The sequence below is a fragment of the Tympanuchus pallidicinctus genome, unplaced genomic scaffold (genome assembly GCF_026119805.1).
Source record: "Tympanuchus pallidicinctus isolate F22 unplaced genomic scaffold, pur_lepc_1.0 scaffold2, whole genome shotgun sequence".
Lineage (NCBI taxonomy): Eukaryota > Metazoa > Chordata > Aves > Galliformes > Phasianidae > Tympanuchus > Tympanuchus pallidicinctus.
The window spans coordinates 40,952,539-40,970,633 of NW_026294721.1; the positions used below are offsets into that span (position 1 = coordinate 40,952,539).

The following is an 18,095-nucleotide window of genomic DNA, read 5'->3' on the forward strand; positions in this document are numbered from 1 at the left end:
CGCCCCTTCCGGCGCGGCCGGCCAATGAACAGCGCCCTGCACCGGGAAGAGCTTTGACTCGTGTGGGTGTGCCTTAGAGCTGTCATGGCGGCTGACGGGGCAGTTGCTGCGTTTTTCCTGCTCCTCTGCGCTGCTGCCGGCACCGCGTGGGGCTGGGACCACCAAGGTGAGAGCTGTGGGACTCGGAGTGTGCCTGGGGGCCTTCTGGTGGAAGGAGCTGTGGGCCTGCGGCCGCCTTTTTTCCACTACTCTATTGCTGTGACGACGGGCCGAGGGTCTGAGGAGTGGAGGCTGTGGGAAGGCCTCTCGTTGAGGGAGTTGAGGGGCTCTTCGGTCAGGTCGGCTGCTGCTGGCTCGGCCGTGGTAACGGGTGGGACAGAACGCGTTGGGGGGCGTAGAGAGCTCCGTGCGATTTCCCTCCGCCTCCAAGGGTAGGATGGCGGGATATGGCCGTACTGATTTCTGCTGCCCATTGCAGGGGTTCTGCTGCGGGACGTGCAGGTGCTCACTCTGCACCGGGGCCGCTACACCACAGCCCGGCGAACGGCTGCGGTCCCTCAGCTTCAGTGCACTGGAGGCAGTGCTGGATGCTCTGATATCCCTGAGGTTGTTCAGTGCTACAACAAAGGCTGGGATGGCTACGACGTGCAGGTAACAGTGGTTAAAGTCAGTTAAACTGATATGGCACCCTCCTCATACAGGGCTGGTAACTTGTGAAAGAGAAAGAGAAAGCAACCGGCCAGAGTGTTGCTTTTCTTTATACTAGAGAACAGCTAAAGGTTACTCTAAATATGGAAAACACTATTTGTGTGTGCGTGCATGTATGTGTATGTATATATATATAATTTTTTAATGGATTAGCCATGAAGGTTTTAATGTAAAAGCACTGCCAGTCAAACCTTCATTGGTATTAGTTGAAATGTTGTTTGAATATATACAACCAAACCCTTGAGAATGCCCTTGCTTCAGTATTGACCAATGTATTCACAATTTCTAGAACGTAAAGGATTACAAATATTTAATTATGTCACTTCTGCCCCTTAAAAAAAAAAAAAGTTGAAACTTTTATGACTTCCAAGTTAATTAGATTTCAGGATGATGAGTCATTGCAAGAGTTTGCCTACAGATATGATGGATGCTCCATCCCCGCAGACATTCAAGCTCAGCCTGGATGAGGCTCTGAGCAACCTGATGTAGGCGTCTCTATTCTTTGTAGGAGACTTGGATCAGATGATATTTAAGAGTCCCTTCCAACTCAAATGGTTCTATGGCTTGCTCTTGTGTGTTAGTAGTTTACTTTGGTATTTCAATAAAGAGCTGTTGTATTTTACACTACCTACCCTCCTGCCATTAGACTGACCAGGAATCAAAACTGAAGTTTATTGTTGTAATTGATATAGTATCATAAAAGTACAGCCCAATCGGAATTTGCAGTGGGTAGTGCTATATGGAATTGTTAATGGAATGCTGCATTTTTCCAAGTGTATATTTGTTACAGGTACTGTTCTTACCAAAGTTCAGATGACTCAAGGGAATCTGAAACTGAGAAATTCATGTATATTCAGCTGCAAAATCACAATCTATTGCTAATTGTCACCATTGAATCCCTAGTTATGTCTAACATGATTTATTTTTTATATTGGTCTGAACATAAATATAATCATGTGCACTGGTTTTCCGGCTTCCAAGGTCTATTTTTGTAGCTGTCATCAGGTCTGCATGGGTGAGACATTTCTCAAGTAACTGTCATAGACTGGGTAGATTATTTTCAGAAGTGCTGCTGTATCCTAGAAAAGGAATACATGAAAAACTTGTCCAGTGAAGAAATTGACTTGTAACTCTTGTGTTCTAAACAATTAAATCATTTAACTTCTAGAGATTTTAAAAACATTCCTAGCTATTCTCAGATTCCAAACCCTTTTCAGAATAGGAGAGCTCAGAAGTTCCTTATTCTATTACTTTTTATATGCTTCCTTGTAGATTACAGCTTTGTCTGCATACATTTGGGAATGCAGGCAGATATTTTCATCCCTGGAGAAATAGCTGCTACTTGATTTTGTGTTTACTTTTTAGTGGCAGTGCAAAGCGGACTTGGAAGACACTCTTCGTTTTGGACAAATTGAAGTGAGCTGTGAAGGCTATAATTACCCAGATGATCCTTACATCTTAAGAGGGTCCTGCAGTTTGCTGTTCAGGTTAGAGCTGACGAAGGAAGGTGAATGGAAAGCAAAGAACTCTGGAGGCTTTGGTTCTGGCTATTACACATCAACAAAGGATTCTTCTCATTCTGGTGCTGGAACAATTTTTGTAATTGTTCTACTGATCCTTGCCTTTGGTGTATACAAGTTTTTCCTTAGTAACCAACAGCCCCAGCAGAGTTTTGGTGACGGTGGTGGATTCGCTCGTCCTTTCTGGCAGAGTCATCAGGCGCCTCCTCCTCCTGGTTTTAAGTTCAGCTCCACAGGTAGGGCTATAAGCCATTATTTAGTGCTCTGAAACAAACATGATCTTAACTTTGGGATGTTCTTTCAGCTGTTGTGTTATCTCATCTGACTGTTGGCTTCTTCATAAATAGTTTGCTAGAAATGAATATTATGTAGCAGTCCTCAGTTTAACACGTGGTTTGCTATAATCTCAGTGGTCAAACGATTTAGTTCCCAGAGCAGGTAACAGTCTATGCTGGACCTGCATCTTGCGTGGTGTCTTTCACCTGGAATTGAAAATTGTAGAAGTAGTGGCAAGACTGCTAGGAAAACATGCAGCTTTTTTCTTTTCCCAGAAAACTGGTCGCTGTGATTGGTAGTTATAGTACCAATGGCAAGTGAAACTCAGTCATCTGGTGTCCGACTGTTTAACCTTACAAATGTGTGATCCTGATGGCACTAGAACTCAAATTACCTTGCAACAAGAACATGTGATCTCAATTTTTTTCCTTTTTTTTTTTTTTAAATTTTAATTTTTATTGTGAACTAGAGGAGTGGTCCTACCAAGCAATAGCTAGAAAGAATTAAGATTACTTAGTCAAAAGCTCATGTTTGAATAATATTAACAAACTAATGTTAACGCTTTTGAGCAGGTTACTCATGCCACTTGCCAACAGGGGGTACCAGCATAGCTCTTCTTGATAAACTTGTGTGGCTCGTTTGCAGCGCTTTCTCTTACGTATCTGGAGCAGAAAATTGGGGTTGGGTTATGAATCTGTGTTAACTAGTGAGTTTTGCAATTTGATTTCAGAATGGATATTTCAGACAGCCTTTCTATTCTGTGTGTGCACCAGTGAGTAGACTTGTGTATGCGTGCCACTTGCCTCTGGTGGTATTGTGGTCAATACTGAGTTCTGCTGTACTGGACATAGGCAAACCAAAGTAAACATTCAGTGTGCATGTGGCTTTAGTTTTAAAGGGAAGGATTGCTTTCTTTTTTTTCCTGCCCTGTTCCTTGTGAATTAATTCAACTAATGTGCTTTAGGTGGACAGGAGTCTGAAATCTAGCAAGAATAGAGCCTTGAAAATACCTTTTCTTATTTGATTTTGAAAATTGAGAAACTTGGTTGGGAACCACGTGAGGATAAATTATCTGCCTTTAGTTTTAACAGTGGAGTAAAAGCATGCCTTAGAGTGTATAGGACTGTATCAGGCACACATCTGTTTTTGAAAATTGGGATGATAATGAAAAGTGAAGTAGTTCGCTTATTGATCTGAATATTTAATTTGCTTCATTTCAAATTCCCTTGGCAGACAGAATATTTCCTGTGAAATCATTTAGCTAGACTGTATTAATTACTTTCTTGTATTAGTGGTTTGATGTGGTCCTGAATCTACTCTAGGTTTTATCAACAAAAAAGATTGACTTCTGAATCAGCGTTCAGCCATGCTGCTTTTGAGTAAATTAGCTCGTTTATCTCCCTGATTAACACAGCATAGTTTAATGGGTGTGTTATCCAAGGTGAGCTTATCTTTGTCTTAGTGCATTCAAAATGAAATCCAACATCAAGTCACACATAGAAGTCTGATTTCAACTGATAATGTAAGTCAGGATTATTTTCCTGTGATGCTTTATGATACTTGATTTCTGTTCCCCTGTCTGCCTGCTTGAGCAAATTAGTCTTTCTTCACTTTCTTTCCAATTTTAATCTAACTTGTCTGTTTATGAAATCTGCACGATCTGACTTCACTGTGTTTTGTAAACATGGAGACTGGGATACAGTGAAAGCTAATTTCTGGCGTAAAAATCTTTACCTCTGTTAGCTTGCTTCTGTTTGTTATTTTTCTTCCCCCTGCTTTCCAAACTTTAAGGGCACCTTTCAAGACAAGCTTAATCAAGAATCAATTGAAAACAAGAAGAGTTTAGTGTCTAATTTGCTATTATGTTTAAGAGATGAGAATCTTATTGTGACAGCCTGAGGAGTAAGTGCTATTAACTGATACTTTTTCTTTTTTCCATTTGGCTTAAGAAGACAACGGCTTTGGGACTCGTTCCAGTCATGAAACCAATTCAGGACCAGGATTTTGGACTGGCTTAGGAGCAGGAGGCTTGCTGGGCTACTTGGCTGGCAGTCAGAGGTAAAATAGAATGCTGTCAGATATTAAACATACAGGATTTCAGCTGACATATTGTTTACATTTATGTTGTTTGTGAGTTTTCAGGTGTATATCATTCAGGCTGTATAATCCTACCGTTAGAACAGCTTTGAGGTACGATCTGTAGCTCTAGCAGCACAAACGTTCTGAACACCTTTCTTGAGGAGAAAGATTTGAAGTTCTTGAGGTTCTTCATTCTACTTTAAGTGCATTCTCTGACCTGACTTGCAACTTTAAAATCAAATCTTGAGCAGTCCATATCCAGACTGCTTTAAAATACAAATAAAAATATGAAGCACAAAGCCACTTGTAAGTAGTTCTCTTGTGTCAGTGTTATCTCTCCTGAAGTTAGTATGGCTGACACTTGCTCTTCTGCGATACGTAGTGCAATCACACTGAACGGCCTTTACTATCCAGTCTCCTAATGACCCGTGTATAGAAATCCAAAATGTAGTTTTCCAGAGGACTTGTAAGTCATGTGTAAGTTGCATTTTTGGAAAAACATAACATGGATGACATTCAAAAGCCATTTCAGTGCTGAAGTAAATAGCTACTGGTCATTGCCATATGTTTTGAAGCATTAAACATGCATCACTCTTCAGGAAACAGTTTAAGGGGGGGATTTGAATCACAGAATCACAGAAACACCAAGGTTGGAAAAGACCTACAAGATCATCCAGTCCAACCATCCACCTATCACCAATAGTTCTCACTAAACCTTATCCCTCAACACAAAATCCAAACGTTCCTTGAACACCTCCATGGTCAGTGACTCCACCACCTCCCTGGGCAGCCCATTCCACTGCCTGACCACTCTGTCAGAGAACTACTATTTCCTAACGTCCAGCCTAAATCTCCCCTGGCATAGCTCGAAGCCATTCCCTCTAGTCCTATCACCAGTTACACGAGAGAAGAGGCCAACCCTGCTGCAGTTTTAGCCTCCACTAGAAAAATACACGGCTTCTGCAGCAACTTTGCAGCACTCAAGCATTTTCCTGTAATTGCCAAAGAACTGCACGTAAGTCAAGCCTAATCTAGGAAGCTAATAATATAACAAATTCAATATAATTGCTTTTAGTTCTTAGGACTGGGAATAAGGGAAGTTGAGCAGGAGTGGTGAAGCGTCTGTCCTTCTCTGTGTGATGTATTTTCCTAGTAACAACAGGAGACTTATCAGATTGTCCCTTTATTAAGAAGTGAACATTTGAGGTATAAAGTGTTTGTTGTGCAGTCTTGGTCTCAAAAGTCAAGCAGCATGCACCTGGACAATGACTTGTCAACAGCAGAAATAGTCTATAATTTCATTTTAAGTAAAATTTTAAAGGGTTATGGATTAAAAAGTCAATCTTGTTCTACTGTGCTAACCTTGCTAAGGATTTTTAAAAAGTTAGGATATATTTGAAGGTTTCTTGACTTGATAGTATCACATATTAAAGTACTTAACTTCTATTTAAGCACTGTATGTATTTTGTACGTACAGGTCTCTTGATGTTCACCCCCTAGATTTAGTGGCCTCTTATTTAAGATTAGCGGCCTGAAAACATTTGAGTCCAAACACCTAAACAAACTTTCTAACTAGGGCTTCTTTTCTTTGAAAACAGTCCTTGGTCCACTGTTTTTAGGTTTTTTTCCTCCTCTTCAACATGTTCCTCCCCTCCTCCCACCCCTGCTAATGAAATAATTATCTGTAGAAACAAATCAGTGAATTGAAGATCGTGATGCATTGGTCTTACTGATCCTATCTTTAGAAGGTAGTTAATAGTGCAGAGGTATGTATTCTTTTCCCTTCTGTGGGAGGGATATAGGTAATACCAAATATATTTTAACTTAAAATCTCAAGTAAACTTTCCTGTCTGATAGAAACTGAGGTCAGATTTTCAGAAGAGAGGGTTTATTATTTGCAATTGTCTGAAGGTGTTCTGAAGGATGAAGTTCAACTTTCTTTTGAAGTTCTACAGATGTTATCCCTGCTGTCAGGGCTTAATTCCTTTAAAAAGGGAGGTTTCTATGTTTGGAAAATATGCTTGCTTACAATTCTCCCTCTGATTAAGTTCTCTGATTAAGTTTGGTGCAGTTATACCTTAATTATTTAAAACGTCACTAATGAATTCTTTCCACCCTGTTTTTCTCATCAGAGCACAGCCACGTTCCTCGTATTTCAATACATGGGGAGATCCCACAGCTGTACCTCCAGTGTACAGACAGTCCAGCAATTCCACACAAGGCAGCAGTACAAGAACTGCATCTGGTAAGCCACAAGAATTTTTAACCTCCTAAAGCTTGAGAAACTTTGATCTGCCCCAAATGCACAGATGTTATGTGAGGTTCAGCAAGCATTCCTGGTTTTATTCTGGTCAAGACTTGAGTACAGATGGGCACATAACTGTTTGCTACATCTTTTTATCATAGAAGCAGAGCAGCATTGTGTGGATACCTACAGTAAGCATAGTAACACCTATATTAGGATGGTCTTTATCTGCATGGTTAATTTAAGACTTTCTCCTTTGGGGCATGCATTAGATGCATGCCTATCTCTAGCAAGTATACAAACACGAAACAAAACAACAAAAAGAAGTTTGTCTGCAATTAATATTTTTCTGACCTGTCAGTGCACAACTAATGCTTCCTTTTGTAATTTTTTGCATAAGTTTGACTTATTTAGGAGCTTTACCCTTTGGGGAGTTGCAGAGGGCCAATTGGAATGGCTGTGATGGAGCTGAGACATTTTTTTATCCTTTGCAGGATTTGGTGGCACAAAACGGAGATGAAATCCTTGATGTTACTACATCTGAGTGATTAGACTGTACTAACCACTTTTTAATTAGCAGTAGCAGCTGTGAGAAGAGATATGAAGGACAAGGCACAAAACTGCTCTCTTTCCCATGTGGAAATGTGATCCTCCACTATTGCTTTTCACCACAACGGCTTCTTGAAAAATAAAAAATGAACTCATCCTCATTGAGACAGATGATGTTACGGTTGCTTATGAGGAATTATGGTAAACAGTTTATTGTTCTGGGCTTAATTTCATTTAGTGGGTTTGGTTTTTTAATCCAGAGTCTAAAAGGCATAATGTTGAATCATGCTAAAACCTACAGTTGCTGTTCTTCGAAACTATTTCTGCATGTCTTTTAAAATTTGTATGAACATTATTCTAAGTGCAATCACCTAATTGGATGAGGGTTTTCCTTAGTGGATAGGAGTAAAATTATGTTTCTAGAGAGAACAATGTTAATGTTTCTCTGAGCTGTATGATTATTGGAGCCCAGACATGCAGACTTGAGCTTCACCATGTTTTAGAGTTTATCCAAGCACCCATGTGAATCTGGGGCACTTCTAGCCTGAATATAGCCCGAAGTGAAACAGTATGGTTCATGGCCCAGAGGTTTGCTGGATGCCCTGTCCTTGGTGACATTAAAGGTCAGGCTGGATGGGGCTCTGAGCGACCTGGTGTAGCTGTAGGTGTCCTGTTCATTGCCCAGGAGTTGGACCAGATGACCATGAAGAGTCCCTTTCAACTCAAACGATTCTATGATTCTTTGTCTAATTTGGATTTTTCTTCTGGAAGACTGAGGCAATTTAAATTAAGGTGACTGCAGATGCCTTGCTCCTGTTGCTATTTTCTTTTTACTGCGGGTGTTAGTAGTGCTGTAAAAATGTCTACTGTGAACTGGCTTATCTCAGCTCCTGTCTTTCCTGCTTGATGGCCTGTCCAATGCGTGATAAGCTGAAGATACTCATTGCAAATGCAAAAAGGGCATAATGGGAGGTTTTGTCTTGTGAGAAGGAGCATATGATAAATCTTTATAGCCAAGTATAGCAATGTATTTCGTTTGTGGAGTTCTTGCTTATTTGTAATTTGAGCTGAAACTTACTACAGTCAGTACTCTATTCACCAACTAATTACTTATCAATGAAACTGGATTTTTTCTAATTGGGGAGGTTGAAGTGATCTCAATAATTATATGTTGTTAAATCTTTTGGATGTTTTTTTCATGTGTATTTATATCTATATGATGTCTGTTTTCATGCATAAACCTGATGAGTTGCACTGGTCTGCTGAACTTGTTCTACAATATTTTTTCACTTCTATTTGATAAAGTAATAAAAATAAGTGAATAAAGAGCATTTTTGTGTTTAAAGCAGTAGCTCAAAGCCTGCAGGAATGGCACTGGCTTTTTTTCAGAGTTGATCATGTCTCAGCAACTTCTTGATCGGTGTAATAACATCCTTTACCCTCAGCTGCGGAGCTCGTAAGCTGTGCATTTCATCTCAACAAAGCAATACTGCAAGTAGTTATTCTATTGATTGAGTTTTCAGTAACAAAATATTCAACCATTTAAAGAAGTTAATGAGTTCTTGTAAATCACAGTTTCACTTTCAAGTCTGTAGAAAAGCTCTGTCATGTTAATAAGTTCCTAGTTTCACAAGGTCAGGTTGAAGTTATGATCGCTGTTTTTGTTCTTGGTTGTGGATATAGCAAGAATCTAGGCTGGGACAAGAGCTGACAGATCTGCTTCTTATATTGCAAATGTGTCAACTCTTGCTAGAGTCATGGCCTACCAATCTGGGCTGCATTAGCAATATAAGATTTAAACTGAGGCCTGTGAATTTCAGCTTCAAAGCTTCTGTGATCGAAACATCCAGGACATTGGTGAGTTTCCTGAATAAGAAGGACGTGGAATGCAGCTAAGAGTACATATTCACATGTGAACTTGGTCTTCCTTCCTGAATGTCTGCCTTCTGCTCCTGCACAGAGTTTGGTAACATTCTTAACTTCATAATTGGAAGGCATTTGTGGACCTCTAAAGTGTTAAACCATTTTGTATAATAATTGCAATTCTACTTTGCATTTGGAAATAGTTCTGCTAATACTCTTATACCCTCACACAAAGCCAAAGCTTATTACAGGAATGAAGCTCCTGGTTTTACAGCCGACTTCCTCTAAAGCATGTGATGAAAGAAAATAGGCACACAGAGATAAGTATTCTCTATCACTGTCTTGTGACTCAACTCCCAAGTCACATCTGGCTAGTTCAGCAGGCTCCTGCTATGCAGCTTGCTCTTTCCTTTGAGTGCAAGGTTGTGTTAGACTTCTCAACAAAGTGAGATGGTGTATTTTGTGCATTTTTCTTTAATGTTCTGTGTTCATAACTTCATATCACTATGTTTCAGAAGAAAAGTAAAGCTGTGTGGCAGAATTTCCAGCAGTAGATGCTGTTTCACTGATGGATTGCTAGAATAAAGTAGCGAGCAATGCCTGCCTGCACAGGCATATAAAAACTGACAGTGCAACCTTTTTGCATTCTGCACTTAGGGGCAATTGTAATTGCTGTATTTCTGCCACCTCAATTAAAGCAAGTTGACCATAGTTGTCAGTCTTCAGAATACTTATCAACCAGAGATTCTGTCACAGAAGTAGGCTAGCTGTCTACAGACAGCAAGACTCACACACACACACACACCCCTAATAGAGATGAAGTCTGTACCAACAGAACAGAAAATGTTGTTTCATGTTATATGTAATGAAACAGTCGGGCATTTGTTCTCCTTCCTTACATACGAGGGCAGTTTGGGGTAAAGCTGTTTTGGAGAGGCTGTGTCTTATCATGTCTATTGGAAACTTACTTTCTGCAGCTGATACTCTCCATTTTCCAATATTCTTTCTGATAGCTACTTTTGTATTGTAGCTGCGTTCTGGCCAATGCTAGTGAAAATGATCAACAGCCTGTGTTTCTTATCTCTCACTGTCTTCTGTCTCAATAGTTCCCTCTTTTCCTGCTGAGTGTCGATGTTTCTTCAGTAATTAAGTGACAAGTACTTGCAAAAAGTGCATTGAGATGTGAATGGCTGCAGAAGGTTGAGAGAAAAATCAATAGAGCAAACAAATTTATAGGCAGTGAATTGAACTCGGTGGAGATTATAGCTGTAAAAAGAACTTGTTTCAGTCTTCAGGCAGATGGGTGCTTTTTGGCAGCTAGTTACTAAGGCAGATTAATGGCTGATGTACCATCAGCTAGCAGACCTGATAACAGCCTTTCCATCCTACCTTAGGAATGACTAAGAATTCTATGACCAGGCAGCTGGCCTAGGGTGTGCTAGCTAAGCCACTTGATAGGCATACTGTTTAAAACAACAAAACAACAACAAACAAACCTGCAGGCAGGTGTGTGTTTAGAGAGTCCATATACTTCTGTAAATGCTGTGATTAGCGTAGCTGAAATATGTTGAAGTAGAATGGCTCTACAAAGCTGATCTTCACAATCAGAACATTTTATCAGCATTTTATTTTGTACCTGAAGAAGAGGAGTACTTTATTTCTGTGGGTTTGCATAATACTGACAGTGCTTTCCTCACTACTTCAATGAGAACAAGATACTTAGAACTGCTACAAGTTTTCTGTGTGATAAGGTTGGATCTGGTTAGAGCTCCTTGTGATTTGATGAACAACTTGCAAAGTACTTGTATCAATAACAGGTGAAGTTAGATCTGTAAAGAAATTCATGTGGTTGGAAACATAGACTGACAAGCTGATTTATTTTGGAAATTGAGGTCAGAATCTGCTCAAAGTAAGCTGAAGCAGCTCAGAAAGCTGTTTTTGCCTTTGCTTTCAAGGCAGAGATGTCCTGTTCAACACCAATGGACAGGCACCTGCTGCTGACACCTACTGTCAGCAGTGAAATGCTACTTTTCTTATGGAAACAAATTCCATGTTCTCTTAATGATCTTACAGAGCCAGCCAAGCTGTGTGGGTTTGATACTCTCTCGGTGCACTTGTTTGGTTAAATCTACATGCTGTCCTTCTTAATAGGTGGAGTGTTCCTTTTTTTAACAAGGAGCTGTGGATTAGGCTCTAACTGAGTGAGCAGAGGTGAAACAGTGCAAAGAAATTGGGAGAGGAAAGCTGTGTTTGAATCTTGAAAGCAGTTATGCCCAAGATAGTAACACTTGCCCTTAAGTTAAGCTGTTGCAGCTGCTAAAGAGAAATTAGGATTTGGACAGATGCTGACTCTTATATTGCAAGGAACAGACAGCATTCTTTGGAAAACAGCCAGAGATCTTTAGAAAATGATGTTGGATGCACTGGTAAAGCCAATCAATGCAGCGAAGAGTGTTGTTGTGCTCTGTCTCTGCAGCATGCTCCAAATCTGTACGTGACTTAAATGAGCAGCATATACTTTCAGCTGCTGGGTCAGGCTGTCAGTGCCACTTTCTTTCCATCATTGTCATGAAATGTGGCTGTAGGCCTAACCATGCATTTTCACAGTCTCGCTGGCTCAGTGCTGGGTGCACCTCCAGATCCTGTTTGGTTTACGAAACTGCTTACTATAGCACCCCATAAAGGTGCAAAGATAAGACTGAAGTTAAGTAAATCAGGGAGGGAGGCATTCTGTGACTGGCTCAGAAATCCCCAAATAACTTCATCTTGTTAATTGGCCTAATTTCTCACTAATAGGCTTTCTCCCTCCTACACAAGCTTACTTTCCATAACAACTTACCTTGCTGCTTGAGTCCACTGGGACGAAATGGCTGCTGCCGGATGGGCACTGGGATGAAAATGTGGGGGCAGGGATGCGATGTGGTTTTTCCTGTTTCTTTTCTTACCTTGTGGGCAGAGTTTTGTTAGGCTGACATCAGCTGGACAGGTACTCAAGAGTAAAGAATGAAAAGGAATGCATTCATAACTGGGTTTTGAAACTTAATTGCCCATCTAGGTCAATCGGCACGTTTAGCTGGTATTGTACTGATGCAGACTGTGACTTAAAACTGCTGCAGCCCCACCGCTCATCCTGGGTGCAGAAATGCAAAAACCAGGGGTAGGGGCTTTTCCAGATGGTAAATGAGTATTCTGCCCTGTGGAGCTTAACAAGCACTGGAAGCCACAGCATCACAAAGAGTTCATCTTTCAGAAAAGCCTGTGTAAATCTTGGGAAGTGCACAAGAGGGGGTCATTGGTTAATTCTTAATCATTGTTAAGACATAGTTTCTGTCGATGAAACAATTTGCTGGAGGTGAAGTGGAAAGTCCAAACCATTTTTGTTTTTTTTGTTGTTTACCTAGTCTACATTTTCCTTTCCACCAGTATAGTCACACCAGTGCAAACAGCAAAGGGTGGGAAGCTGGGCTGGAGTAAACAGTTACCTGAACTAATTAAGTGATACTGCATTCTCAGCGAAATACTGTTGTTTGATTTTGGGGTTTTTTTTTTTCTGGTTTTTTTTTTTTTTTCCTGTTTTTTTTTTTTTTTTTTTTTTCTTTTTTTTCTTTTTTTTTTTTTCCCCACTTCTGCCGCACAATTCAGAGTACTTTTCCCTTCTGTCCATTCCCGGGACTCCTTTTGTCCCTGCTACCAGATAGGGATCAATATCAGGGTTCCATATTTTCTGGAACTTGCACTGCAGCAGGTGCAGGGGATGGGCTTGGGCTGGGAAAGGAATGACTTAGGGAAGGAGGAAGAGAGCACGTAATGAAGGATGAGGTGAACGTGCCAAATGTGTATGTTCCAAGCCAGCAGGCGTAGGAAACCCTGTGAGAAGTGGCTGGTGGGTTAAAAACAGATGTGGTTTGGAAAATTAGGTGGAACTGCTGAACCTGACGTGAATGAGCCAGACTCTTCTCAGCAGGAGTTATTAAGAACAGACAGGCAGCATGAGCTGGGAAGGAAGGGAAAAAAAAACAAAAAACGGATCGCGGTGAGAATGGCCGAGCCTCGCTACATAAACATGTATTCTTTCTGAATAGAGCCTTCCTCCGTTATTGTTCCTCTTTCCCAATAATTGGCTTTGATGTCCCCATTACATGCTCTCTCCTCCCTACATAATCCCTGTCGCTGTCAATTAGCCAGTGGCAAGGCAAACAACAAAGAGGGCTATTGCTTAAGAAACAACTGCTCATCCAGGAAACTGTTGTCAAATACCAGAAGCACTGTTCTTTACTCTGGGATCCCCTGAGAGAAAAGATGCCCTGCTTCAAATACAGCTGCTGTAGAGAGGCTCCAGTTACACCAGCGCAACTTCTGCTTCCATAACAGAAAGGCGATTAAAACTGGGTTTACGCGTGGCAGCTGCTCTTCTGCTCAGGTTGTGGCACTTACTTCAAGTACGAAATTAATCTAGCCTTGACATAGTGCCTGGCAACTTTGTTTCCCCGCATTAGGAGGCAGGAAGGGCTGTGCAGGACTGGATGCTAGGATTCCTGGGTGTGATGATGCCCTCTGACACGGTTTTCAGCTGCAAACTCAAGTGTGCATGGTCTACAGCACTCATCACGTTGAGGCCCTCCCTGCTGTGTCTTGAAGTCTTTTGGAAGCTGTAACATAAATGGGAACTGCTGGATACAGGGACTCTTTTGAAAGCATTTAATTTCAGCTTCTGCTCACGCTTCTACGTCTCTCAAGTTTCTGCTCTTCTGTTTGAGAGCTTCAGCCAAAGCCACCATACGTATGAAAAAGCAAAACAAATCCCTACACTCCGTCAAAATTCAGAGTCTGAATTAGCTCTGTACTGTTTACTCAGGCAGATGACTGCCCAATTCAGAATCACAGACGCTGGTCAGCCAGTTGTTCACCCGTTCCCATGCTATCTGTCCCATGTCCAGGCTACGGCCTGCAATTGCTCACACTTGGCTGCATACTGCAGGCAATACGTGCTTTATCTGGATCAGATGTGACTGCTGTGTGATCATGTTTCTACCATGTTAGCCAGATTGTATGTTTTTGGGGTTTGTGCTGGTTTGATGTGGCTTGGTGCAGCCTACAGAAGGACACAGGCCTGATCCAGGGCAAAGGAGCAGGGATGTGAACAGGAGATGCCACCTCTAGTGAGAGGTATGAAGGCATGAAATTAACCCTTTATAACACCTCAGAACAGACTGGTCTTGACAGAATGTATTTGTGCTTTGAGTCAAGTGGCTGTGGTGTTTTAGGTCTACCCAAACACTGGGTATACTGCTTAGAATCATGGAATCACAGAATGTCCATCTCAAGTTGGAAGGAATCCACAGGGATCATCGAGTCCAACTCCTGGCTGCACACAGTACCACCCAAAAATCAGACTCTATGTCTGCTGTCCAGATGATCCCTGAACTCCAGAACTTGGGGCTGAGCCTGCTGCCCTGGGGAGCCTGTTCCATGCCCACTGCCCTTTGGTGAAGAACTTTTTCCTGATACCCAACATTGCTTGGCCAAATCATTGCCACGGCAACTTGTAACAGGCTTACCATAGGACTCAACATTGTTCTAAAAATGCTCTGTAAAACATAATAATACTTTAATCTTCTGCTTGTACAGAAATGGGTTGCCCTACAAATGGAAAAGGAAGTTTCAGCAAAAGCTCATCAGAAGGTTTTGCCTTATCTGAGCGTGATATTTCATATTCCATGAAATTATGTCTTTGCTAAAGCAAACAGAAATTTGCCTCTTTCCCAGTATCTACTGCCATCCAAGAAGGCAGCAAAACTACAGCAAATACAAACTGTTCTGTTTGTGTTTCTGAAAGAGCTAATAAAGTGCAGCTAAGTCTGGCTATCTGTATGCTGCTTCTCACACAAACTCCCTGAATTACGCCCTCTTTTAGCCAGCAAGGGCAGGTCATAAGAGCTAAAGTGGCATTTCCACCAGCACTTTGAATTGAGATAAACTGAATGTGCTGATAAAAGAGGTGATTTTGGGGAGGGTATTTTTGATGGATTCTTTTCCTTATCCCAATTGCTGCATAGATGCTGAAACTTTCCTGTTGGAGCAAGATTCTGCACATGGTGGCCATGAGTCAGATAGCATTTGCTTTGCTGCTGGCTGCATGGCTGATTCAGGCTAGTTTAGAAAGTGCCCGGGGCTACCATGTAACTATCTTTCCTGACTGTTTTAACAGGCATTTTATTTTGGACATCTGGAAAGTCGAAGGACATTTTGCAATGGGCAGTCTCTGAATTTTCTTCTACTACTCAAAAGCAATGATTTCTTCCATTAGCGACATAGCGACAAAGCACAAAGCAGGTGGTGCTGCACAGGGCTGGACACTTTGGCCCACAGCAACCTTCGCACACAAGGTGTGTTATAAGGAGCCACTGAGACAAAACAAAAAAGAAACGGCCCCATCAGAGCACATTACTATAGAGTAGAATATGTATATGTGATGCCCTGAAAAGATTGTGCGTTTTTTAAGAAAGTGTTGGGAATGTGCATTTTCCTGGTGGCAAAGCAACTAACATTTAAGTTATTTTAGAACACAACAAACATAAGCACATTTTTAGAACATTAACATAAAGAGATACGGCAAATCGGTGCACTTGCAGAGTAGCAAAGTTGAGAAATCTGGTCAGACAGGTTTCCTAAAAGATTAAGAGATCTCTGTGTAAGTGAACATTAAGGTACTATTAAGATAACATTAACAGCAATGTTTCCAGGGATTTGGTCATTAAAAACAAAACAGAGGTAAACCAGACCATGCAAAAAAGCCCTTCCATGTAAACAAACCAACCTATAGCAAATGGAAAGAACTTAAAGGTTACCTATGTAAAAAACAGTTGTGAAATTATCCACAAGGGAAAAAAAACTGAAGTTGTATTGGGAATCTCAAATAATTTAAAATTCTTTAACTGTTACAAATGTTACAAATGTTACAAAAATAAGTGCCCTTATTTTTGTAACTGATGGATGCGAATATTGAAGTATGTTTTCTATTACCAACCCAGTTCCAACTCCCTGCTCCCCAGCTCATCCAGAATGAAAACAATCCATCTTATAGTTAAACGTTTCTTGTTTTGGCAGAAGTTTTTATTTACTATTGCATTTTTTTTTCTGCAGACGTTACAACCTTTGATGTGGCTCATTTCTTTCAGAGTACATATTCACTGCAGAATTATCTACATTCAAGCCGCCTGAAAGGATTCCAACCACAAAATGCTTGCTGCGGCCACTTCCGTGCGCTGCTACAATTTCTTGGGGTACACATGTGGGATTTTTGGAAAGCGCTGGGAGAACTGACAGCACTTGAGTGTTGGAGCCGCTAACGGGTTGTATAGCTTGAGTTTTAGCCTATAAATCTGATGGGGCAGCCACTGGAGTTAAGGGGGCTTGTGAATGGCTCAGGCTTGACTTACTGGTGATACTCAACTTAGAGCTCAAAGGAGCTTTTCACCAGCGAACAAATCTTTTGTGTTGGTAAGGAGAGCATTGACCAAAGATCTTTAGGTGAATAAGGCAACTAGGAAGAGAGACAGATAGCAGTAATGCACTAGAAAGTGAGACTAAATCTGTTGAAAGAGGAGATGACAGGCACAGCCTGTATTAACAGCAGAGTGCAGCTTTCATCCAAACATCCCAAATGAAAGCAAGAGAAACCATTTGAAAACCAGGAACCTGGAGAAAGACACTCAGAAGGACACAAGTTTAAGATTTCAGAGTAATTTCCTTCAAATAAATCCACAACATTTACTACATCGCATGCTTCTTCTGGGTAAAGTGAACAACAGGCAGGCTCTAATAGAAGTTGGTAGGATGACGTTGGCTTTAGGAACCAAGCACATGTAAGTGTAGGTATGGCGATTCGAGAAGATTTGCAAGAACAGCTGGCATTTCTGTAAGTGCTAATGAGCGATATCCATTTTTGTACTTTCCTGGAGGAAAGTACAAAGTAGAACTGTAGGTTCTACAGTTCTTCACCAAACACTGGAAAACAACCCACAGAGGTGGGTTGTGGCTAAAGCAGATGTGTTTTAAACTGAGGCATAACAATGCGTACATGCTGTATGCATATTGGCTAGGAGAGCAGAAATGTGCATTGTGTGCAAAGAGGAGAAGGAATGTCTCATCAGCTTGCATCTCTGCATTCTGCTGAGAGAAGATGAAACGCAGCTCTGCTTGAATCACAGAATCATGAAGGCTGGAAAAGACATCTAAGATCATCCGGTCCAAGCCCAAGCCATCCCCACCATGCCCACTGACATCGCACAGTGCCATATCTCCATGGTTCTCAAACACCCTCAGGGACGGTGACTGCACCACCTCCCTGGGCAGCCTGTGCCCCGGCATCACCACTGAGAAGAGATGTTTCCTAATATCCAACCCAAACCTCCTCTGGTACAACTTGAGGTCATCCCTTCTCATCCTACTGCTGCTACCCGGGAGAAGAGGCAGACCCCACACCACAACATATTTTTGGACAGTTGTAGAGAGCCGGAAGGTCAAGAACCGTGGAGATGTGACTTCGAGGGACGTGTTCAGCGGGCACGGCGAGGACGGGCTGGGAATTGGACCGGATGATCTGAGAGGTCTTTTCCAGCGTTAATGACGCTGCGTTTCTATGAGAAGCGCTCAGACCGAGACGCCCAGCGGCTCCCCTCAGACGGCGGACGGCACGCAGGTCACCCTCCAGCCGCACGGAGGCCCGGCTCGGCCACGCACAGGGCGGCCACGCACAGGGCGGCCCCGCCGCGCTTCCGCCCTCCCCCACCCCCGCGCCCCCCCGCGGCCGGGCGCGGTGCCGGTGTCGGGGCGGTGCCGGTGTCGGGGCGGGG

At 41.9% G+C, this 18,095-nt stretch overlaps 1 protein-coding gene across 3 annotated transcripts; it reads left to right on the plus strand.

The window, feature by feature from the left end:
* The first annotated feature begins 26 nt into the window (after window positions 1-26).
* Window positions 27-17,018, plus strand: SARAF (store-operated calcium entry associated regulatory factor). 3 transcript variants are annotated; one of them, XM_052682282.1, is made up of 6 exons: window positions 27-166; window positions 479-651; window positions 2,074-2,464; window positions 4,454-4,562; window positions 6,716-6,828; window positions 16,384-17,018. In XM_052682282.1, the coding sequence occupies exons 1-6, from the start codon at window positions 85-87 to the stop codon at window positions 16,587-16,589; spliced, it is 1,074 nt and encodes a 357-aa protein (XP_052538242.1). In that variant the 5' UTR covers window positions 27-84; the 3' UTR covers window positions 16,590-17,018. The 3 variants fall into 3 exon arrangements, with proteins under 3 accessions (XP_052538242.1, XP_052538243.1, XP_052538244.1); XM_052682283.1 differs by having other exon boundaries at window positions 4,457-4,562; XM_052682284.1 differs by lacking the exon at window positions 16,384-17,018 and adding an exon at window positions 7,323-8,735.
* Window positions 17,019-18,095: the final 1,077 nt, after the last annotated feature.

What these genes read in the sequence shown, in the direction of transcription:
- SARAF (XM_052682282.1), top strand. Translation starts at nt 85, where the DNA reads ATGGCGGCTGACGGGGCAGTTGCTGCGTTTTTCCTGCTCCTCTGCGCT. An exon ending in GTGGGGCTGGGACCACCAAG is followed by an intron (nt 167 to 478) that starts GTGAGAGCTGTG and finishes TGCCCATTGCAG; the next exon opens with GGGTTCTGCTGCGGGACGTG. An exon ending in CAGTACAAGAACTGCATCTG is followed by an intron (nt 6,829 to 16,383) that starts GTAAGCCACAAG and finishes TTTTTTCTGCAG; the next exon opens with ACGTTACAACCTTTGATGTG.